The sequence below is a fragment of the Dermatophagoides farinae genome, chromosome 3 (assembly GCF_024713945.1).
Source record: "Dermatophagoides farinae isolate YC_2012a chromosome 3, ASM2471394v1, whole genome shotgun sequence".
NCBI classification, from domain to species: Eukaryota; Metazoa; Arthropoda; class Arachnida; order Sarcoptiformes; family Pyroglyphidae; genus Dermatophagoides; species Dermatophagoides farinae.
The window spans coordinates 7,145,228-7,169,372 of NC_134679.1; the positions used below are offsets into that span (position 1 = coordinate 7,145,228).

General features: G+C 34.9%; 4 protein-coding genes and 2 long non-coding RNA genes across 6 annotated transcripts; 4 read left to right on the forward strand and 2 right to left on the reverse strand.

Annotated features, from left to right (window-relative positions):
- Positions 1-2: 2 nt before the first annotated feature.
- Positions 3-1,827, reverse strand: LOC124494670 (dnaJ homolog l(2)tid, mitochondrial). The gene is made up of 3 exons (XM_047057913.2): positions 999-1,827; positions 435-947; positions 3-370 (listed from the first exon to the last, which is right to left on the reverse strand). Exons 1-3 carry the CDS (start codon positions 1,697-1,699, stop codon positions 157-159), a joined length of 1,428 nt encoding a protein of 475 aa, XP_046913869.1. The 5' UTR covers positions 1,700-1,827; the 3' UTR covers positions 3-156.
- Positions 1,828-1,835: 8 nt separating this feature from the next.
- LOC124494677 (proteasome assembly chaperone 2) lies at positions 1,836-3,033 on the forward strand. The gene has a single exon (XM_047057920.2). It carries the CDS (start codon positions 1,946-1,948, stop codon positions 2,798-2,800), a length of 855 nt encoding a protein of 284 aa, XP_046913876.2. The 5' UTR covers positions 1,836-1,945; the 3' UTR covers positions 2,801-3,033.
- A 119-nt stretch (positions 3,034-3,152) lies between these two features.
- LOC124494671 (uncharacterized) lies at positions 3,153-5,428 on the forward strand. Its single transcript, XM_047057914.2, has 3 exons — positions 3,153-4,085; positions 4,257-4,850; positions 4,937-5,428. The coding sequence occupies exons 1-3, from the start codon at positions 3,626-3,628 to the stop codon at positions 5,161-5,163; spliced, it is 1,281 nt and encodes a 426-aa protein (XP_046913870.1). The 5' UTR covers positions 3,153-3,625; the 3' UTR covers positions 5,164-5,428.
- Positions 5,429-5,683: 255 nt separating this feature from the next.
- On the reverse strand, positions 5,684-6,868 carry LOC124494679 (uncharacterized). The gene is made up of 3 exons (XR_012832143.1): positions 6,569-6,868; positions 6,271-6,497; positions 5,684-6,207 (listed from the first exon to the last, which is right to left on the reverse strand). It is a non-coding gene; the product is annotated as an uncharacterized LOC124494679 (long non-coding RNA).
- A 6,238-nt stretch (positions 6,869-13,106) lies between these two features.
- On the forward strand, positions 13,107-18,011 carry LOC124494454 (uncharacterized). Its single transcript, XM_047057620.2, has 2 exons — positions 13,107-15,976; positions 16,035-18,011. The coding sequence occupies exons 1-2, from the start codon at positions 15,956-15,958 to the stop codon at positions 17,070-17,072; spliced, it is 1,059 nt and encodes a 352-aa protein (XP_046913576.2). The 5' UTR covers positions 13,107-15,955; the 3' UTR covers positions 17,073-18,011.
- A 769-nt stretch (positions 18,012-18,780) lies between these two features.
- Positions 18,781-23,942, forward strand: LOC124494526 (uncharacterized). The gene is made up of 4 exons (XR_012832147.1): positions 18,781-19,262; positions 19,317-19,396; positions 19,450-19,754; positions 23,778-23,942. It is a non-coding gene; the product is annotated as an uncharacterized LOC124494526 (long non-coding RNA).
- Positions 23,943-24,145: the final 203 nt, after the last annotated feature.

Here is a 24,145-nt window from a genome sequence, read left to right on the forward strand (position 1 = left end):
TTGACAAGTTTGATAATTGAAATTTTATTCCAACAAATTCATCAAATTCTAACTCATAATTTCTAACAAGGCAAAATAATCTAATTGGAGAATTGAAATTTCGATATTTACAAATAATAATTATTCGTGTTGTGTTGATTGTTTATCGGCAAAAACTCATGAATTACGGTCCGAATTTTTATCCTTGGTTTCATCGATATCGTCCATTGCTTGTTTGATAATGTTGACGTATTCTTCGAATTCAGCATCACCTTCCACAACACGGCCACCACTACGTGTATTGACGATTCCATTGATGATTCCTCTCAGTAATGAATCGTCCATTTCGGCCAGAACTAGCCACAATGCTTTTTGCTTTTTAGTCATACTCCTGTGTGTGTGAATGAATAAGTTTGAGTTTGGAATTGAAAACCTGAACAACTTGGAAAACTTACGTGGGCACATTTATTTTGACATGGACATAGTGATCCCCTTTGCCATAGCTGTTGACACGGGTGATGCCTTTTTCTGGCAGACGAATTCGTGTATGTGATGTGGTACCGGGTTGAATTTTGAGCGTTAGATTTTCGTATAAACCTTGTATGGGTATTGACCCGCCAAGAATGGCTTGAAATAGATTCACTTCAACATCGGAATGTATGTCGGCACCATCACGACGAAAATGATTTGAACGTGATACCCGAAACGTTATGTATAGCTCTTTGTTGCCGACTTTCATGCGAATACTTTGGCCATCATCAACACCTGGAGGTACGTTTATCAGAATCTTTTTCCGTTGTTTGGTGATACCTTCGCCGTGACATTCTCGACAAGGATTTTTGATCAACACGCGTGTTCCATGGCATTTTCGACATGTAGTACGCATTATAAACGGGCCATTCGAAACGGTTTCCATTCCGGTACCTTGACAGTATGGACATTTTACTGGTTTCTCATCACCACGAGATCTGGAATAGTCAAATTAAATTAGTGTCATCATTTGAAAATGAATAACTTACTTTGATCCATGACATTTGGGACAAGTATCCATGACATCGATATGAACTTCTTTTTGAATGCCTTTGGCAGCTTCCGTGAAACTAAGACTCATGTCCATCTGCAATGGTGTACTGAATCCATATTCATCACTGAATCCGGCGCTGCCGCCACCGGCAAAATTTCGCATCTCTTCAAAAACCTGTCGAAATATATCTTCGCTGTTGAATCCTGAAGTGAAACCTTGTTGCCAACCGGAGAATCCTCCACCACCACCACCACCAGCAGCTGAATTGAAATCTCCAGTACTACCGCCGAATTTTTGGAAATCGTCATACTGTTTACGTTTGCCATCATCGGACAGTACTTGGTATGCTTCAGAGACTTCTTGGAATTTTTTCGCGGCATTCGGATCCTTTTTATTCGTATCCGGATGATATTTCTTGGCCAATTCATAATAGGCTTTTTTGATTTCTTTGGCCGACGCATTCTTATCGACGCCTAAAATGTTATAGTAATCTTTTGCACACAACACTGATGATGTATGAATGTTTCGTCGTGACAATTGTTGTTGATTATTATGCACAACACCACTTGAACCAAAACAATATGACGGCAAAAGTGGTTTCGATTTATTCGCCAGTGTGGACAGTTGCCATCCAGTTGCCGTTGATTGGCCGAATAAACTACGTTGAGATGTGGCCAACAATCTTCGGGTGAACATTTTCTCCAATTTATGTAATTGACTAAAGAAAAAAACTAGGTCAAACTGCAGAATTTTTTACTGACCAAAAAATCAGCATCTCAAACCAACCACATGTGTGCATGGTGAAATCTCTCGAAAAAACAAATCAAAAAAAAAAACATGCGCCCGTCAATAGAGTACGTTACGAATTACAGAGCAGAAAATTTTGTGTTGTTGATTCGAAATTTTTGAAATTGAAAATAAATGAAAATTTGAAATTGAAAAATGTCCTCGTTTTTCGTGCCTTACGATCGAAATTATCACCCCGAAAAGAATGAATGGGATGGATATAAGCTGATATTGCCATGCATTTCAGTGGGTAATGTTCCACAATTGTCCATCGATTTGTTGATTAATCGATTTCTCACCGATTCTGGCAATGATCTCGAATTGATTGGTTATCTACAATCGAAATATGTACGTCCATTCGCTGGCCCTGATCCATTCCGATTGGAAGGCAATTTGCTGTCAACATCGATGCAAGTGTTTGTGTCGAAAAGGAAAAAATTGGTTCTCATACAACAACGATCGCCCATATACAAGGAATATCGTGACGATTTTTATCGAGAAATGTTTGCGTGGTTATCTCGACATCGATTCGCATTGGTCATTGTTTTGTCATCTACATTCGATCAATTTTTGGCACCTGAATATGTCGTCGATCAACGTGGAATTCCAATCATGTACCTTTCAAACGAGCACCTAAAAGATGTGACTAAATGTTTTTTGAGTGAAAAGTTGGCCATCAAACCGGTGATGAAAATGGACCCAGATTCGATGCGACCATCAGAGAATGGAAAGATACACCTTCCGGGTTCTGGTTCGGCTCGATCATTTCTGCGGCACTCGATGCAACAACCTATGCTCTGTTTGGTCATGTATTGTTCCGAAGGCGATAATCGTCATCATTCGTTTTATTTTGCCGATAGAATTGCCGACATTCTCAATAGTGATAATGATTGTATTGTGGAAAAAAACGATGAAGAATTGGCCGGTCTCTATCGAAATCCATATCGATGGATCGAACCATTCTCCTGGCGTATGATGTTTGGGGATGAACCACCACCGGAAATGTATTAATGATTGTATGATTTGTTCCAATAAATGGATTGAGAATGTGAATGTGTTTTTGTTATGTAAGGGGAACCAGTTGCTTAGTATAGTGGATGATGGAAAAATGGCCATGAATCAATGATTGATGACCAGAACTGATGATTATTGAATTGAATCATTGATGATTGCATGCAATCAATTCTGAAATTTTTCTTTCTTTGTATAAAAATATAATGATGGTGGTGAACAATGAATTGAAATGGGCAAAGTGTTGAATGTTTTTTCCCATTTCTATATGAAGACGATGATATGACTTTTGTTTCATTTTGATTGAAGGAAAATTAAATTAATTTTTCTCCTTGTCTGGCTTGTTGTTTGTGTGAGCATCACCATCATCATCATCATCATTATCTTGGAGTCTTGATGATGTGTAATTGTTTTTACTGTTCTCCAATAAGCACTAATTCATTCATTCATTCATGCATTGAATGTGTTTGTTGATGTGAATTTTTGAAAATGCAAGTGAAAAGTGAATAACTGTATCTGGCAATATATAACTTGATAGCTTGATTCTTTGGAACCGAATATTGCGCATGAATGATCGGATCATAATCATTTCATTGTCTTGTGTGAAGGAAAAAATTCAACAAATTAACCAACCATTGTAATTGTAACAAGGCGCATGGTTCCAGAGTGAAATGAAATGTTTCATTTAATATATAAGTGAAAACTGTGCCATTTTTGGTTCAAAGTTTTTTTTGTCCATGTTCGACTTGTTCATTCCATTGCATGAGATGAGATGAGATGAGAGCGAAAATTTGAAAATTCAACAATCACAATCATCATCAGAACATGAATAATAATGTGACTGACACAACTGAATCGATTGATCCGATTCGTGAATTTTGTTCCTATTTTGATCGACTATTGAATAGCCATGTCGATAATAATAATGACCATCATAGGCCTACTATATCTACATCTATATCTACAGCATCGAAGACAATGAAAACATCATTGTCAACAGCATTATACGAATTGAACAATGATCAGCGAATAGCGTTGGAAATGAGTGTAATCACATCATTGTTGGCGTTGATAATTAGTTTTGCCGTATACTGTATACTACCCAGTCTGCGTACTGTGCCGGGAAAATGTTTAATGGGCCTGATATCCAGTGAATTTGTTTCCAATCTGCTGATTTTCATTGCCATCAATCTACCGCGAGGACAGCCAAAGATTGTTTGTGTCACAATCACCATATTCTTGCATTATTTTTTACTTAGCATTCTTAGTTGGACTAATCTAATTGGTGAGTTGTTTGTCGACCATGTGATGTGAATGATTTATTAGGCTATGACTAATTAGTATTTGTAATTAGTATCAATCACCATCTGTGACAGTCCTGATTTCCTCTCTTGTTCGATTCGATTAACCTTTTTTTGCATTTTTTCATTACCATTCTATTTAATATATTGAACAGCGTTCGATATATTGCGAAAGGTACGAATTCCAACACTGGTATTGCGAGGTGTAATTCGTTATTTCCTAATGGCATACATTGTTCCAATAATGATCATATCGATTGCACTGGCGCTGGATTTTCTTCATTATCTCAACTACAATGGATCGAAAATTGTCAACAAAATTCTCTCGTTTCGACCCAATTATGGTGCCAACAATTATTGTGGTATAAGTAATGTTCGTGCACATTTCCTGTTTGTTGTGTTGCCAATATGTCTGTCATTTTGTTTCAATGTTTTCACATTGATTGCTGCTATACTGAGAATCAAAACATCCACACTGGGCCCAAGTCGGCCATCCATATCAAAGAATGAGGATCACCATTCCAATAGACATGATTACAGCAGTCGTAGTCGTAGTCGTAGTCGTGATCGTGATCGTGATCGTAGTCGACCAATGATGGCAAGCAATTCTTTTCAACACCGTATTGTTTGGTATCTGAAAATCTTTATTCTGTTGGGTGTATTGAATCTTTTCACATTTATTGGCAACGCATTTCTCAATAATTGTCAGGTTGCCAATTTTTGGTCATTAATGTTATTGTCATCACATGGCAAGTGTTTTTTTGGAAAAAAAATTGCACCTGTTTTGTCTAATGTTTGTTTGTTTGTTTGTTTGTTTGTTTTGTCTAATGCCTAGGCACTTGCATATTCATTGCATTCGTATGCAAAAAACCCATTTTTCGCCAACTGCATCGACAATTTAGATCGGATTATTCTCGAACGAGTGGTGTGGTTCATAATAGTCACAAATTTGACAGTAGTCGACAACAAACGATTCGCAAAAATGAAGATGAACAAGACCAAGCTGATGATCAAAATAAAGATGAAAGGAATCGATATGAGAAATCTGCCCAATACATCTGATTTGTCATGTTGATTGATGATGAATTAAAATTGTCGTTGTTGTTTTTTTTTATTTACTCACACATACATTAGTTGGTCGCTATTGCTAGTTTTAAACGGAATTGGAAGCAAGACTATTCTGCTGTTTCACAGTGGTTAATTTTTCACCAAAGCACCCCATTGATTGTTTTCATTGTTGTGGTCGGGATTTTTTGATTTGAAATGATTTTTCTCCACATTCGAATCGAAACGGCATAATTTGGGCAATAAAATTTTCTTTTATCGACTTGCAAGTTTTATTTACCACCAAAATAGATGCTCTGGGCAACCTGTAGAGTCTGGTGGTGATTAATAGCGAAAAGAATTTGGTAGCATCGAAGAGAAACGGAAAAAATGGCACACCATTAACAACTGCTACAGTTGCAGTTGGAAGAAAGTTATCCAGTGTTTTTCTCAAAACTTGACTTGTTTCATTTCATTCTTTTTCTTGTTTTGTTTTACTTTACTATAACATCAACATTCAACATTCAACATTCATTAGTGAAATGAAAAAAATTCAGGTCGCTTTATTTGAGGTGGAAATTCATTGATTCATTAAACTTTGGTTGACATTTGTTAGATTCGAATTAATTTGATGGTGGTAGAAAACATTTCTGGTATGGTGCCGGTTCGTTCATGGACAACATTGGTAACCATGGTCAATTGTTTGACTAGATCGAATTTGTTGTTGTTGTTGTTTGAATGTTGCCTCATTATCGAACACAGTGTTTGCAAGAATATTGGACTACCGCCTCGAAATGTATAGATCAACATGTCAGCGTAGGTCGGAATGAGGCATGGTTTCGGTAGTCGATCATTTCCTCCGTCGCAGATTAGTCGATGTTGATTAAACTCTTGAATGATGACAATTTTCGGTTTGCCAGCCAATGATTTGCTGTTTTTGCCGTTCAACGAATCGATGAGCAGGTCTGATTTGATTCGCGTTTGGTTCGCACAGCTAATCACTTCTCGACATGACGTCGTCAGAATGAATAGGAAACAAGGAATCGATTGCCGATTGACCAACTGAAATTGAAATGAGGAGAATTGTTGTTGTTGTTGTTGTTGACTGAGAAAATGATGACTAACCTTGTGCATCAAGTAATTTCAACGTTTGTTTGTTATTCAGATTGGGATGATGTTGGAAATGATAATTTAATCGCTTGAATGTCGATTCCAATTGCTTCACTGTGCGTTGTGTTTGAGCATTATCCAGATAATCCAGTACAATGCATTCACCACGGTTGTTTATTCGTGGGTAATATAAATCCTTGCCATCATCATTGCCATCGTCAACTGTGTCTAAATGTGGCCCACTAGGAAATGAGAGAACGAGGAAATGTATTGGTACAAATGGCAAATAAAAAAGAGAATTGAAAGACATTACAGATTGAAATTGACTGCCGAATCTACTTGAATTATTGTTTCGTTCATGATGCAATGTGAACCAGACAACAAAACAAATCCCGACGACTGGCTCACTAACTCACTAATCTACATGGTGCGATAATCGTTGGTGTCGTAACTATGACGATTGATGATTAATCTGATTTAAATCCCGATAATCGAATGATGATGTTGTTGATGTTGTTGTTGATGTTTTGTTGTTGTTGATGTTGTTGTAGTTGTAGAGAGTCATAAATAACGTCAGCATCAAACAAGATTCTCCGTTCTCATGGCTCATTGCCCAATGATGAGATAATTGAAATTTGAGGTCAAATGCAAACATACAACAACATCATCATTAACTACTTGGTCCTCCTACACTCGATCAAGTGACCAATGCATCATGATGGAAAGCAATACACAATACATCCATAAATGCAAATAAATAGACAAAACGTGAATCTCTGTGCTCGATGCTCAATATTACCCCTTTTGGCCGCAGTACATGCAAATGATGATGCATTGCCGTGTCGAACGAAATAAGAATGTTTGAAGAATAAACAACAATGTTTTGACATGACTTATTGAATAAGCTAGTGCTCGGTGATTAAATAGACCGACACAAACAGGTCGGATGATCAAGAACCTGTTGAATTGGTCATGATTGATGATTGATGGACACAAGCATTTCGGTCCATTCGACGTTTCCGTTTCGTTCTCTTCATCATTCTCGACCGTTGATGAGGTTGACCTCTAAATCTTAATCTGTTGTTGTGACCTTATTATCCTCTTTAAATCTTATTATTATTATTATCCCTTTACTTTGTTTGTTTGCTTTCACGGTTCATTATGTCGACCGGAATTCTTGTTGAATAAGAAGAAGAAGAATGAATTGTATGATTTGCTAAATGCAGCCCATTTCGAGAATGTAAACACATAACATGGAGTCTATGCGAATAATTGATTGGATTTGGGCAGGGATTTTCCCACATTAGCCGCAACCACAACAACACGAATTTATTCTGTTTTCATGATTAAAATTTTGAAATTTTGAAATTTTGAAAAATAGTGAAAATGGTTTCCAAAGTTGACTAATCGATCATTGTCTACCAGTGAAAGAGAAAATTTCGACTCGTCACTTGATGATGAGGATGATGAAATTTGATTCACCACCACCATTCATCAAGATGATAATTATCCTAAATACGATGGCCACCAAGCTCGTCGTCATCATGTTTGATGATTATTACAGTGATTCCATTACTCCATATCGAATTGGAAACAAAATTGAATTTACGCTCGTCAACGTCTGTCTGGAGTTTTTATTCAATTTTTCAATTCCTCCGTTTCCCTTTATCACCATCTTGATCTGGTTTTCGTTTAGCGGATTTTTATGATGATGATGATGATGAAGAGCCACCATTTTTCACCGCTTTATCAGTCTAATCATCAGTTAATGTTTCAACTTGTTGAAATTTTTTTCACTGATCATTCGGTAGCAGTTGCTTCATTGGTTTGAACAAAGAATAAACTTGGTTATCAGAAATATTGAGGTGAATCACATTGAATCATGTAATTTGATTTGATTCGACCGGTTGATGCAGATGACCAATATTTATTTGGTCGCTATTGGCAAACATTTGCATTCATATAATGTGGTATTTGCATGACCAAACAATGTTTGTTAATTGGTTGGGTCGATTAATTAGGAATTTCGGCCACTAAAACGAAATTGCATCGCGTGCATCCACTCCATTGGCCATAAATGCAGACGATCTAGATCTAGATGAGTGGTTCGGATTTGGTTATTTTTAGTTGTTTGTTAAACATGGCTGTGAGCGTTTGATTGTTGTGTAAGAGTTTTTTTGTTTTTGTAAACTGAATCTGAAAAGAAAAGTGAAACGGATATAATTGAGCAGAAGCCACAAAGAAGTTGATATTGACACTTTTTGTCCAGTTGGAGATGATGAGGTTCATCATCGATCCATGCAGTTGTTGCAGAGATGATTCATGTCAAATATGCAATTTATTATTAGCCAAATGTTCGATATGTAAATCATCATCATTGCTATAGATTACTTGGGCATCATTAAAGCAATGAATTTACATCTCATGATGATTATGATTATAGTGATGATGATGATGATTGGGTTTAATTTATTATTACAAGTCGAATAAGCTGATTTGCTCAACTAGCCTTGGTTTGCCTTTAATCTAAAGTAGTCATCATTTAATTTAGTCGAGTATATAGTGATCATTGTACATTGGCTCCAAGCAATAGATTGAAATTAATGTCGAGATGCAATTCTTATCGATTTAAAATTGTGTCAACAGCAACTTTAATCAAGAATGGTGATTAATTGTTTGTTTGTTAGTTTGTTTGCTTGTTGTTGTTGTTGTTGAATATTCCAATGATCCATTGGTTTGAAAACCATGATGAAATGGATTGCAATTTTCTTTTTCGGTGTCTTTGATGTCACTATTTTTAGTGAGTGTGTCTTTTTCAATTTTCTGGTTCTACTTGTGCCGGTGATCAGGCGATAATGATGATGAAAAGAAACTTGGTGGATTGGCATCTAGTGTTATTGGCATCAATAGCATTATTTGCTTATTTGCTCAAAGTGTGCGAGTTCTATAAATGGCACCAAATCCAACCAAGTGCAGTGCAGCACAGCACAGCAGTCTTAATGATGGAGTTTGTCTTTTCGATCCATCTTTTTTAATCAGTCGTGAAATGACAAGAAAAAACCGTTCATGTTGTTGTCTTGTGAAATGTGTTGGTGATGGTTTTTGTCTTACTTTCTCGAATTTTGTATTTGTTTGTCCATCCATTGACGATTGATTGATTGCTATTGAAAAGTTGTCGATGGTGAGTTGTTTGATCACGTTGCGAATTGTGTCAGTGAGAGGAAATGTGATCACTTTAATTGCCAAGTTTCCCCAATGATATCTAAGGTTGATTAACAATGTGCAGATACAACCTAGTCGATACGAACGAAACAATGCTTCATAACACATGGCAATTAGATTGGAAACAAGTTTTGTTTATAACCAATGTGTTTACAAACAAGACAGCGACAGCTGATCAGTCATGATTAGTCAGTATTCAATTCTGATATTTTGTAACAAGTATCAAATGTTGTTACATTTAATTGTAGCAAAGTGCACGTTTTCATCAGCATCGGATGGGTCCTTTCAAAACTACGTTTCACGATATTTCTGAGCAACCATAACATCTTCATTGGATCTGATTATTATTATCATTTAAATCGTGTTTTTGCATTGTTTGCTGTCTAAAGGTGGTTACATTGTTGTTTAAATAGAATCAGACTAGATTATCAATCATGATTGTGATCAATTTTCTCCGGCTGATTGCTTGTTGTTTTATTCGAATCGATTTGAATCGACTCAAATCAAATTACATTGCATTCGATCAATTGAACTGGATGGCCAGGTCATCGAATTCATTCACTTGGTTTGATTTTTGATTAACAAAAAATTTATCCATGTGAAAATCACTATTACGTTATTAGCACCTTGGTTTTATGTGTACTTTTTCCTTCACTGAATCACTGTGCAAATCCAGTGGAATAATCCATCGATCAATTACAATTTTGAAGATTTCAAGTTTACCAAAGTGTTGTTTTGCTTATCAAAAATGAATGCATCATAAATTGAGCTCTGGCAAATGAATTAATAAATTAATGACATTATATCCCCGAAAACCGAGCATCAGTGATTCAGTTGACACATTGACAGTCCAAGTAGTTACAAATGTATAGCCCGATAATCAAGTTTCAATGAAGATGTGCTGTTCATGTTGTTGTTGTAAGAAACTTGAACTTGCCACATACTTGGCTGGTTTCCAATCTATCTAATAATTTGTTTGCATCTCTCATCTATTTGTCGGATGAAACATACATTTGTCGCTACTGTTTCTTTTCGGAAGGAAAAGTTGAAGAATTTTCCATTATTTTCTCGTTCAAATGAATGATTGATTGACCGACTATTAAATTATTCAATCCATTTTGTTAATGAGCAATTGGTGGCTAACCTAGAAACCGTACCGTAATAGATAGATAGATAGATGAATCAATAAGAGGCAATACAAGTTATGGTGGCCCAAAAGCACATCACATGTTCATCAGGCAAACTTGAGCTGAAATGTCATCATGATCATCATTATGATCAGAAAATAATTCATGTCCATCTCATCACCAAAAATTCAAGTGGTGATGGAGCACACTTGTAACCGATAATTATGGCCGTTGCCGATAATCTCAAGTTGAACAAAGAGTGGTGACCCATTCCGAGTATGTGTGAGTGAGCATCATTTCAACATAACATCATCATCCAAGTTGAAAGCTGAAAAACAGGGTTGCACTTGTCCTATGGATGATAATTGGCAACATTTCGATTAATTAGTCTACATCTGCGCTGATGAATGTTGTTGAGTGATGATCAATTAGTGAAAAGTGTGGCGCAATCAACGTATTGTATTATGTATTGTGTGTGTGTGCACAATGAATCGGCATATTTTTAGTGGGTGATACGCTAGACAAAAGACAGACACGGTAATGATGACTGAGAAATTCAAATCAAGCTCATCCGACAGTTGATTGTAATTGCATCAGCCATCGATTCATTGATTGATTGATTCGGTGAAATTTGCTTTTCTCGTGAGAGAATCTGATTTTCGCGTGCTTAGCCATCATCATTGGATTCATATTTTGTGACCTGATTCATTTCGATTCAATTCGATTCAATTCGATTCGATTCGAGTCGATTCGATACGAATAGATTGGATTACTTTCGATTGATGATTATAATTTTACTTTTTTTCACAATTTCACGTTGTGTTGTTGTTGTTTTTTGGGTTTGGAGCAATCAGGTGTGGTGGTCATCATTATGATCCACAAACGAAACCAGAATAATAAAGATTGAAAGATAATGATTTGTTGTCTGGTCATAATCACACTGATCATCGATGAGAAAAGAAAAATTTCTGTATTTGGTCATTCACCCAGAAAAATGACAGAAAAACAAAAAGAAAATTGAAAAACAGGTTGTTTTATAACCCGATTTTTCTGTGTTTTTTTTTATTTATTTCGTTTTCACGATGTTTACATTTGTGTTTCGATTTCGTCGTCGTCTTCGTCGTCGTCGTTGTTGTTGTTGTTGTTGTTGTGAAATCAATTTGGATTTGGTTCGCTGACAATGGTAATCAAACCGAGTGATGGAAGAGCCAAACAACAGTAGTAACACATCAATTATGGCCAAATCTCAATATCGGATTGGGACTCTGACCACCACAATATGCAAAACAAACATGGGAACTAGTGGCATCAAGTCATAAAACTTTCGCCTTTTTATTCTTGATTGGCCACCACAAAATAAATACAGTACAGTAATGTAAATTACCCAGAGAAAATGCAAACGCGTTTGTCTATTTTTGGTGTTTGATTCGACAAACAATGGAATAACGAATGCAGTGTGTGTAATTGAACGAATCCATGTTTAATATAAGCGAATTTCGATGAGCCAATTTGCCCCATATGTCAGTCCATTGTTTCATTTGTGATCAAGATGAGATTAGAGTTGTTATTGTTTCGAAAATTGGGGATCGTCTCATATTTGCTCTGGTTTTGCTAGCATTAATTGATCGATAATAATGATGATGAACTGAACGAAACCGGGAAATGGGATGGTGATTCGACACTAAAACATGAATGCACAACATGAACACGATGACAAATTGACAGGTCAACTATTTGATAACGGATGTCGTGTGCGATATGATGATTGACTTTTTTTCCATGTCTCAAATCGTTCATCGTCAGAATGGGTTATTCTATTCTATTTTTGTATGATGATTCTGAATGCATTATTATTGTTGAGCATGGAAAATGAGACCACCACCGCGATTGTTGTGATTGTTGTGTTTGTTGTGATTGTTATATGTGTGGCATCACTTTTCATTTTTTTTCATTCTGTTTGATAAATGACTGTGTTGTTTGCCAACAATGAACCAACCAGTGAATAGAGATTGTTTGTGTCTGACTGGTTTGTTGGTCCAAATGAATGAAACAAAGATGGAGATATTGTTGCGTCGGAGCAAATTCCATTTATAGCCAATTTTCATCAGATCAATCAATACATTTTTGCTGCCGGTTACAAATTTAGAAATTTGTGTGTGCGTGTGTCTAATTAAATTAGCATTATTATTATTATTGAACAAGTGAGAGTGAATACGAGACAATTAGAAAGTAATGGTTATTGATTGTGCACGGATCAAAATTTATTGATCGTCTGAGGAAATAATTGCTGTATGTGACCTGAAAAACTTGCCATGGCTAGTTGGTTAACTAGACTGATGGAAAAAGAAAGTTGTTGTGCAAAGAAAAAGACTCGAATTTGAGCATTGAATATTGAACATTGAACATTGAACATTGCAATTTCATAGGATTTATGTTTTTGTTCTATTGTGGCAGAGCAGATTGATGGTTTTATAATAATTTATCATTATCATTTATTTTCTCCCATTTTTCACATGTTGTTCATAAATAGTAAATTGATAATAAAAAATAAAGCATATGTCCATCCATACAGTCCAGAAAGATTGATTCATTCATTCATTCGTTTAACAACAGCAACAACAACAACAACAACAATCACTATCGATTCATGAATGAAAAACGAAAAGTGCATCATCATTAATGGTGCAAAAATTAACACAACTTTTCAGTCGCTTCAACTTGCCAACGATGAATAATAATGGTCTGAATGGTTGCTATATTTATTAAGTCTTGAACATCTCGAACCGAGTGAACGATGGGTCAGTTTATGGGGAGCGGTACAATGTTTAGAAATTTCATAATTTACGCCTTGATTGTTGAGTTGAGTTGAGTTATCATTAATATCAGTTTTTAAGGAAAAATTTCTTGATTTCTTGAATTTTTCTCAAATCTTTTTCAAATGGCCAACAATGAAATCGTGATTGTAATTGATTATTTGTCTGCTTCAGCAAATTGCATCTCATTTATTTATTGCTTTTCTTATCTCTCGAGTGTGTGTGTGTGTGTGTGTGTGTTATTCATTTCGGCAACATCTTTGAATCGAATGGATTCATGTACTTGTAGAAATTATGCATTATTAAACACTCGAGTAGTGTCGTTTTGGCAGATGAATGATAATGATAACGATAACGACTCGGACAACGGACAACTAACTAAGCTCGGTGAATTGGAGAGAAAACCCCTTGATGAGTTTTCGCTACTTGATACTTGTTTTGTTGTTCGCTTGCATATCATTGGGTCATTAGATTCATTGATTGCCACTTGTAAGCAATGACAACCTGGTTTTGCTATTTGGCTACTGACCATTGGAATGTGCCCTCATCATCAATGAAGAAATGTAGAAATGTAGCCATCATTGATGCATTTCTTGCATTCATTTTCCTAATCACACTTGTCATCATCATCATCTTGTGTAAGGATGATCTCATTATTATGAAATGATTGACATTTTCATGAATGTAAATGAGTTAATGGTGACAATTGGATGGATGGCCATAATTCGGAATCAGTTTGCTTATTGTTGTTTCAAATTGTTTCATGGACCAAACCCTTCCTATTTTTAGTTAATTTATGCCCGCACCACTTTGTCTAAATTTTGATCTTGTCTTGTTGTTTAATGGTTAATTTTTCCGTGAATCATCTGATGAGCATCATAATAATCCATGAAACTGGCCATGATTCATGCACAGGTTGTCATTATTTTTTGCAAAGAATTTCAATCTCTACATAGCCAACAGGTTTCCTCTCCGACCACCATAATTATTATTTATTGTTTCACGCAGTTCAAACTGGTACCTGGTGGTACAGTTATTGCAGTCTGACTAGGAACAGGTGAAAGTTCATACACACACACACACGGTCATGACCTAGCGCTGTTTTTATCAACTGACATGAACATGTAACTGAAACAAAATGATGAATTTTAGATGGTTAGATTTGATCTAATTGAATTTTGCTCGACTATTGATGATGATGGTAATCAAGTTTGAAAACGGAATCTTTTTTTGTGTGTTACGATTGCAGGAAAAAAATGTTTTCCCATTAAAAGTGGTCTAGTGATCAAATATGTGATCATTTTTCTCATGTTATATTGATATGGATAAAGAAATTAATTTTTTTCTCATTTTTCCTCAGGCTTCCACTGTTCGAGGTCGATTCGAATTGGTTTGTAAACAAACAAATGAAAATCGAATTATAACTGTGTGGTGGAAAAATTCTTATCAAATAATTTGAAACTCTATTTTCTCTCAATCTCTCATTCAACTTGCTTGACTTAACATTTTATTTTTAGATGAGAGATGCAACCCATTTCATTCAACAAACGAATCGATTGTCGTGTGGTTGTAAATGTGAATGTGAATGTGATCTACAAATTGTCTTTGATCAGCATTGAATGATTTTAATTGTTGTTGTCAAGTCAGAAACCAGACCCTTTTTCACTTTCATTACGACTATAACATTGAACATTCGATTAGTAATGATTTCCACTAGTAATGATAATGACACGAAGAAAAATTTGTCATTTGGTAAATGAATTTAAACAATTTCCATTTTTAGCAAATGAATGAATCCATTTTAAATCGATAATGATGACGGCCGTTGACAAAGCGATACGATATGGAAAACATGTGTCAGCGCAATGCTCAACTACGCTAATCAAATGATCATGATCATGATGAGCATTGGCCAAAATATGCCAAATATGTCGAGCCATTTAACCAGGTTTTTCATCTATTCACTTGGTTTTCTTTCGCTCGGTCATGATTGTGATGATGGCGGTGAAAATAAAATTATTTATCGATCAATCGATGGAGCGGAGAAAAAGCCATGGATGTTGTTTGATTGTTTGGCATTTCTTTCTCTTTTTCTACGGGTTTAGTTTATCGACTATTGCACACATACACACACACACACACACATCAATTTTGGCCAGGTTTTTTACCTTCTTGACCAAACCTGGATTTGTTTTATGGATGACTCTCTTGTTGTTCTCTTTGAATTTGTTTCTCTTCGTGTTCTTATGTTCTAAATCGGAATACCAAACTAGTAACGGACCTCTTGTATTTTGCAGGTCAAAAGAGCATTGCATTTTTTCGTGTTTGGCTGAAATGGGTTTTGGGTTGTACGAAAATTTATTTCTTCCACTGTCATGTGATATAATGATTGTATGATCCGTCATGGACACTTAGTTGGTCTTTAGCCATCATCGTTGCTCATTGAATCTCGGTCTTTTAGTGTGTGTGTATGTGTGCATGTTTTGTATGTGGATATTGAAAGTGAATTTCAATTTGCTGTATTTTTATTGACTCACAATGAAGTGGACAATTTTAATTGTAAGCAAACTGTCATGATTGCCAATGGCGGTGGTAATTCTAATGAGATTCTTTTTAGGCTTTTTTCCTCATTGGAATACATGGTCACACATTGCCATATTCGATTCCAATACATTCATCACCCAACATTCCAGAGTCTCGACGGAATGGTCGTGGATTGTTTTCCACGTTGTCTGGACTGGGCAACGTTGCCGTTGCGGCTGCTGCTGGTTCCAGTCTGCTCGGTGGTAAAGATCCCGACGACGATGATATCAGCAGTAATCTTGTGAATCATTTATCCTCCTCGGCATCATCATCCTCTTCGTCATCGTCTAATGCGAATAAAGCCAAACCGTATGCATTCAATGATGTGGAAATGTCGGCCATACAGACAATGATTTCCATACGTAATATAATTGGTGATTTGCTGCATAAAGTTGGTGTGAATTTGCCCTCATCGTTAGCGTCGTTGATTACCCGGTCATCAGACCACAACAACGAGAAACATTCGTTGCTTTCAACTGGAGGCGATTCCGCTGCGGCAAGCATACTGTCATCAGCATCGTCCAAAGTGAATGCTGCGCTGTTAATTCGGGGTCTGGCATTATCATTACCGTTGTTAATTCCAATGGCCAATCAAATTCGTCGCATGTCCACAGACAGTGGTGTGCTATCACCACCACCACCACCATCATCATCATCATCATCATTCACGTCAGCATCACAATCATTGTCGGCTTCTTTACCGACATCATCGTTGATGGTACCACCGTTTCAATTGCCACAATTTGATCCGTATGGCTATGATCGGGCATTGCATCGACGACGTGGTAAACGATCCATAACGGCGACGACATTGTCTGAATCGACACAGCGTATGTTACGTCTTCGAGAGCAGCAACAGATATTGCGTTATCTGAGGCAAATGGAAGAAATGTACGGCATTCAGCCGACATACGCCCAACAACAGCCACAACAACAACAACAATCGAGTGAACCCTATTACATAAGAAATGTATTCATAGCACAACCACAGCAGCAGCAGCAACAACAACAACAACAACACTTACCTAACCATCACTATCTGCATGGACAAACAAGAACGACTACGACTTGATAAAATATGATGGACCCAGTTATTCAGTTTTGTCTATAATCACTCAATTGATCATCATTATCGTTATATCAGCATTCGAAGCACTCACCATACCTCTGCGCCCGAATATCATTTCATCATGATGTTGTTATCATTATCATTTTTCAGAATGTTGGTGCTTCCGAATGGACGGAATGCAACCACACAATAAAACGATTGCACCACGTGCCTTGATTCGTACATTTCATCAGCTGGTCATTATCATGTTCAAGTTGATGAAGATCAATTTCCATTCTTCCATGCACATCAAACATAATCCAGTTTTCAGTGTGTGTGTGATGTGTGTGTGTGCTTGTATCCTTAATCCGATCGTCAGCCAATCATTTATTCATTCATTCATTTGTTCAATCCATTAGGATTTAGGACAAGAGTTGTATCTATCAGTTCATGTTTATCAGTTTATTCTGTTGGCAAAACTCGTAATTCATTTTTTTCTATTCCAAAATTTTGCTCATTACCATTGATTAGTATTCATAGACTAGCAACACACACTGCATCACTGAAACATGTTGACACTTTTTCTGGATAATTGAAAATTGAAATTCGAAATGCCTCTTTAGCCTTTTTTACCTTGCATGAATAATTGAATTGATCAATTGTACAATGTATTATTCTAATCATCAATATTTTTTTGCCCACTGTCAATAATAATAATTTATTTATATGATTATATGATTGCCTTTTCAATTTAAAATTGTCATCATCATTATCATCATGTTCATGGATGGATTACAATCGATAATCATTCGATACAACAATCCTTCCATCCTTCCATCCATCCATCCATCCATCCATCCATCCATTTTATTGATTGCCTTTTATTTGGATATATTGTTCATTTTTATAAAGCTTTTTCTTTTGATTCAAATTAAATTTTCAAATTTTCTCAATAATTCATCATCATTTGGTCTTGTCTTTTTTTCCATCATCAACAATAACAATTTGCCAGCATATTGTAAGGAAACAAACAAGACTTGTTTTTGTTGTTCTTCAATCGGTCATCATTTATTATTTATTATTTATCATTGATCGAATCCAATGATAATCGATTAGCCATCAATTTTTATACGAATAATGGATGAGAGATATAGTTGTTTTGTTGTTGTTATTGTTGTTGTTGTTGTTGTTGTTGTTGTCAGCCAATAAAAATGAACAATGAGAGATTGATCGCGCATCCATATTGATCACTGAACGTTTGTCGGAAAAGTGCATATTCGGTCACCAGGTCACAGTTGTTGGCCAGTTTTTTTTTTAATTGAGATTGTTTTGATGCGTGATTGGCGCCATCTTTAGCTGGTCATTGTTATTTGTTTAGATCGAGAAGAATTGTTTGTATTTTTTCAATTGATAGATGGCACTAGTGGGAAAAGGATCCGTTTGTTATGAACATCTTCTCAGTTGTTTCTCTTGACTTGAGTAAATTGACTGAGTAAATTATGACTCATTTGTGATCGTCGTTTTTTGGCATGCTGCCTTTCTCCTCGACTAATTACTGCAATGACGAACATGAACTATTGTGAATATTTATCATTGTCAACTGTGGCAAGTCAAATGATCACGTTCAATGTCTTTGTCTTGATTAAGCCTATTGTATATAAACCGAAGCTGTCCAACAATATGTTTGCCACTTGTTTACCGAAGCTGCGTCAGTCGATATGACGATTTGTGAAAAAAATGTTTCATATCATTTTTGTATTTCATCATCAAATCTTCATCAGACAATGAATGAATTATAATTTTTTTTGGTTCAAACAGAATTCCGTCTTGTGATTCAGTTCTGTGTATTAATTAGTGTCGTGAAAGATGAACTGGTCTGGAATGTTGTATAATAATGCCTAAGCATACGTCCTTTATGTGTTAAAATTATTGCAATTCTGAACATGTTTCTATCGTGCACAATTTTACTGTGAATAATTTTTGTAATAAACTATAGTCAGATTTGTTGTTTGCCAAGTGTTAGTTCATCAGGATATTAAAGTGACTGAATTTTATGAAACGATTTCATTCGAAAATTCTGTGCTGTGCTTAGTGAAGTGTTGTGTTTCATCATCATCATTGTGTTTCCATCTTGTTCATCTGAATATCATCATTATCTTTATTAGTCAATAACCAGGTATATTTTAGCGAATTGACGCAACAAGTTTCATAATGGTAAGTGATTGGTTTGCTCTTGATAAATAATGATTAATTTTTTCTTTCAAGCAGAATTTTGTGTTGTGATTCAGTGCTGTGATTAATTTGTGTTTGTGAAGTGTTTCACTTGGTGTCATCTTTATCAATTAGTGGTAAGTGGTTAATTATAATGCTGAAGATGTGAAATAATTTTTTTTTTCAACAGAATTTCGTGTTGTGCATAGTGCTGTGCAGTGATTTATTGGTGTTAGTGAAGTGTTTTTTTTTTGATTCAACTCGTCTCTAATTCCATATGTGGTTTGCTATCAACTTGATATTCATCAGACAATGTATCAACAAGTGTCAAATTGATTTCTGTTTGTTGATTATTTTATTTGTGTTTTGTGTTGTGTTATGTGTCCATCTAGAATCCATCTTCATATCGTCAATTCAACTCAGCTATCGACTCGACATTTAACATTGTCATCTCTGATCAACTTGATCGACTCGACGTTCCCGGACAACTGCATAGTAGGTGTCATTTTCATTTGAGCGATTTTGAAGTGAGAGAGATATTTCAGTTTCAATTATAAGTGAGATTCAAATGTGATTGAGAGTTGCAATAGATCTAAATGTGAGATTAGTAAATTGTTTATATTGTTTATATTATCATATATGTTTTCACTATTTTTACTATGTACACTTGTGTCACAATAGTCATCACACACAAATTGTTTACTTTATTGTTTTTGTGATTCCAAATTATTTTGCTATGAACTTAATGCCATTGTTTTGTATTGTGTTTTGTTGGTTGGCCATTTGTCGCGATCTGTATTGAATTATGATCTGTGTCTTTGATTTTTTAAAATGTGACTTGTGGATGATAATGTTGAAATTATTTAATAATGTCGTTTAATTTAGCCGAAAATAATACATGTAAACATAAATGGAAAAAAACAGAGAGAGCACATAGAAAATGATATAAATAGAAAAAGAACAAACGAATGGTGATGTATGATGATGGTGTGTGTTCGTGTATAACAATAAGAACACTACTTCAAATATTATCGATGAAGCATGAGTTTTATAAGTGTTGTAAAAACATAACTCGTTGGGTGAATCAAGTTCATTATTTTAACAGATAATGGATTGTTTACGATTTATTAATTTTGAAATCTCGTGCGCCATATTTCTATGTGAAGAAACATTGTCAACTACTTTACCTATTTGAAATTATTTGGGCAAGCTTTTATCTCCACTGTTTTTCGTTGTCATTTTTCACTTGTTTTATTATTGAAGCATATATTCACCTGTTGACGATTGGATTGGTTTTTCTTATTGTTAATAGAAAAACATAATTAGTATTTTTCTTGGTTATATTATTGAACTTTATTGTTCTATGCTTATTCAAGTTTATTGTAAATTTATATATGATTATTTGTATTGAATATATAGATGATAAAATAGTTGAAGTTTGGTTTTCGTTCTGACACTTATGGATCTACATTATGCATTTCTGATATTTGTAGTACCTTTTTCATTTTGGTATGTAATCGTTATCGTTACTGGTTATGTTTCTTTACTTATATTTTACTTTACAAATGTATAATAATAATTGGGCATATCGGTTGAAACACTAGTTCTTTATTGTGACAACAAATCGTCTATTTATCAAATTTATGGCTCGTCGATCTCACATAAATTACGTCACATTTCTATTAAATATCATATGATAATAAAATAGTTGAAGTTTGGTTTTCGTTCTGACACTTATGGATCTACATTATGCATTTCTGATATTTGTAGTACCTTTTTCATTTTGGTATGTAATCGTTATCGTTACTGGTTATGTTTCTTTACTTATATTTTACTTTACAAATGTATAATAATAATTGGGCATATCGGTTGAAACACTAGTTCTTTATTGTGACAACAAATCGTCTATTTATCAAATTTATGGCTCGTTGATCTCACATAAATTACGTCACATTTCTATTAAATATCATATGATCAGAAGCGAAGTTGAAAATGGAAATATTATTATCAAATGGATCAACTCCGAGGATCAGCTAGCAGACGTTTTGACCAAGCCATTAACAGCTCCGAAACACGACAATCTTATTGGTCATATCATGTGCAATTGAAGGGGAGTGTTGGAAAGAAACAATTACAGCTAATGATCAAATCTATGTTATTGTATTTTCAACTATGACATGTCTTCTGACTGAGTATATAAACACACCATTGAGTGATTATTGTAGGGCTCATTATTATTGTTTTGATGCTATAATTATTGTTAAAAATCATTAATTGAGTGGTGCTAGTTATATCGTTGCTTTCATCAAGTGCTAGTGAAAAATACTCAAATTGTGAAGAATTTTTTTTTAATTTATTAAACATATTAGTTGATATATTTTCAATACGTCGAACTACTGTACGTGCAGACAAACTAATATCTTCAAATTTTTTACTTTTTTCCGGACGAATTTCGTTAACAGCAGCCAAAATACATTTTTTAATTTATTCTCCATCCATAAATGGTTTGTTATGTTCAGCAATTAATTTCGAAATATGTAAGAACGTTTTGACCAATGCTGAACTTTGATCCTTACATTTTTTAAAAACGTTTTGTTGTGCTTCTAATGAATTTTGTAAAGAATCAATTTTATTTTGTCTGAATTGAGATTCATATTTATCATATTCACTTTTGTGTTTCGCGTCGTAGTGGCGACGCAAATTAAATTCTTTGAATATGGTTATAGCTTCGTTACAAATTAAGCACAGTGCTTTATTATTATTATTAATGAAAAAGTAGTCAAAAGTCCATTTTAAATTAAATTCTCGGTTTTCGTCATTAATTCTTCTTTTCTTTGTTATTTTATTCATTTTTTCTAAGATAAAATATGGATTATTTTACCAATAAATTAAAAATAACATGTATTTCTCCTTACCTAATCTACCTTATTGGATTCAATTTTTCCCCGATCGCTTATTTATATTTTTTTCTAATATTTTTAACTTATTGTAATTGTTGTTTATTTTTTTTTCTTTCTCTTTTTTTTTGTAATATTTACATGTTATTTAAAAAAAAACTTGTTAAACAAGCCGTCGTATTCACTGGGAAGTGGGGATTAAACTTGCTCAGTAAAATAGATTTCCCACTGTGCTTCTGTTACCGGCCACATTTCGGCATACTCACGCTCTAAGTTTGTTGATTTTTCCTGAACTTATGTTGGTGCTTTAGTGGGCCGCACAAAAAGTTGCAATGGGCCGCAGGTTGCCGACCCCTGTGTTACAGTATCATTTTTGAATTGCATACAGTATCATTTTTTTTTTTTTTTGCTACAGGATCTTTTTAAATCAATTGTAGCGTCTTTTGTAGCATTTTTAATTGATACAGTATCATTTTTGTATCAATTTTTTTTGCTACATTTTAAATTGCTACAGTACCTTTTTTTTGTTACATTTGAGGTTCATTTAAACCTCACCAATTGTTTTCCTAAATCTAAGGTTTATTTAAACCTCACTATAATATCCAGAGTTTTGCGGTATAATATCAGTTATTGCCGGAATCGACTGTTTTGTGAATATTTATTTGTTGTTTTTTGATATTAATGCAATGAACTGCTCGGATATTTACACAATGATTATCGGTGGCCAAATTCCCGGGAGCACAATGGAGCAAAACCTCACGAGCGAAGCTCGTGACGGTTTTGCGATGGTCCCGGAGGAGTGCCTTTCGAGCAAAACCTCACGAGCGAAGCGAGTGACGGTTTTGCGATGTCCCGGAGGTTAGGTTTTGGTTTTTTTGGGTTAGGTTTTTTTTTTTTTTTTTTTTCATAAGGATGGCCAAAAAATCTAAATTGTTAAATTTTATTTGATCAAATATCATGGTTAATTAATAATGGTTTAGGTTAGGTTAGGAAAGGGTTAGGTTAGGTTAGGTTAGGTTAGGTTAGGTTAGGTTTTTTTTTATATTTTTTTTTGTCTCCCATAGGCGACAGTGCTGCCATCTGGTTGTTTGAAAAACGATTAATTCCTTGCCACTTGTTTTTGTTCATATTGGATTTCAAGGAATGGTGGCCAGATACAAATACGGTAGATGGCGATGACTGCAACTCAAAAATCAGCGACCAATGATGAATACCACAAACGAATATGATTTCGGCCAGTGATGATGATGATTACGGCCAGAAATGATAACGATGGAGCCAAGAATGAGAGAGCCAGGTGGATGGAATGATGAAAGAGCCAATGATGAGCGATCCGACTGGTGGATCGTATAGCCAATGATGAGGGGATGGGAAGTGGGATAATGAATGATGATAAATTTGATGATATGGTTCGAGACCATGTAAGCACAATTTTTATCAAAAAAATCACTGAAATTTTCAATCACCATGCACGAAGAAAATTTCGATTCACAACTGAGCAAATGATTTCTTTGTTTATATATGCTGGCATTGATCACAGGTTAGGTTAGGTTTTTTTTTTTTTTTTTTTTTTTTTTTTTTTTTTTTTTTTTAAAAATTAATTTATTTCTGTTTCTTTCAGGCAGCAATGGCCGCCAGGATAAATACAAAGGATGGCTCGATAACAATGTGGATGGCGATGGCAATGACAATAAAAATGAAAAAATAAATAAATAAATAAATAAATAATAAAAAATAAAAAGCCAACATGCAATAGAATAAATAAATAAATAAATAAATAAATAAATGAAAAAACAAAATTTGTGTCCTGTGTTTGCATGTTGGCGTGTACGTCTGTAAAAGATGTGTGTGTGATTGCAGTTGTGTGTCCTATGTTGGTATCTGTAAAAATTGTGTGGTGTATGCATGCATCAAGGGTCCTATTGTTCTAACGGACGGGTGACCAGAGAGTGAAACGATGCGCACAATTTCGACTTCTGGTATTTTTAC

Bases quoted from the DNA above. Each gene is read 5' to 3' on its own strand.
- LOC124494671 (XM_047057914.2), top strand. From the start codon at position 3,626: ATGAATAATAATGTGACTGACACAACTGAATCGATTGATCCGATTCGT. The intron at 4,086-4,256 runs GTGAGTTGTTTG...TATATTGAACAG, and splicing joins TAGTTGGACTAATCTAATTG to CGTTCGATATATTGCGAAAG. The intron at 4,851-4,936 runs GCAAGTGTTTTT...TCTAATGCCTAG, and splicing joins AATGTTATTGTCATCACATG to GCACTTGCATATTCATTGCA.
- LOC124494670 (XM_047057913.2), bottom strand. From the start codon at position 1,699: ATGTTCACCCGAAGATTGTTGGCCACATCTCAACGTAGTTTATTCGGC. The intron at 948-998 runs GTAAGTTATTCA...TGACTATTCCAG, and splicing joins CCCAAATGTCATGGATCAAA to ATCTCGTGGTGATGAGAAAC. The intron at 371-434 runs GTAAGTTTTCCA...TCACACACACAG, and splicing joins GTCAAAATAAATGTGCCCAC to GAGTATGACTAAAAAGCAAA.
- LOC124494677 (XM_047057920.2), top strand. From the start codon at position 1,946: ATGTCCTCGTTTTTCGTGCCTTACGATCGAAATTATCACCCCGAAAAG.
- LOC124494454 (XM_047057620.2), top strand. From the start codon at position 15,956: ATGAAGTGGACAATTTTAATT. The intron at 15,977-16,034 runs GTAAGCAAACTG...GATTCTTTTTAG, and splicing joins TGAAGTGGACAATTTTAATT to GCTTTTTTCCTCATTGGAAT.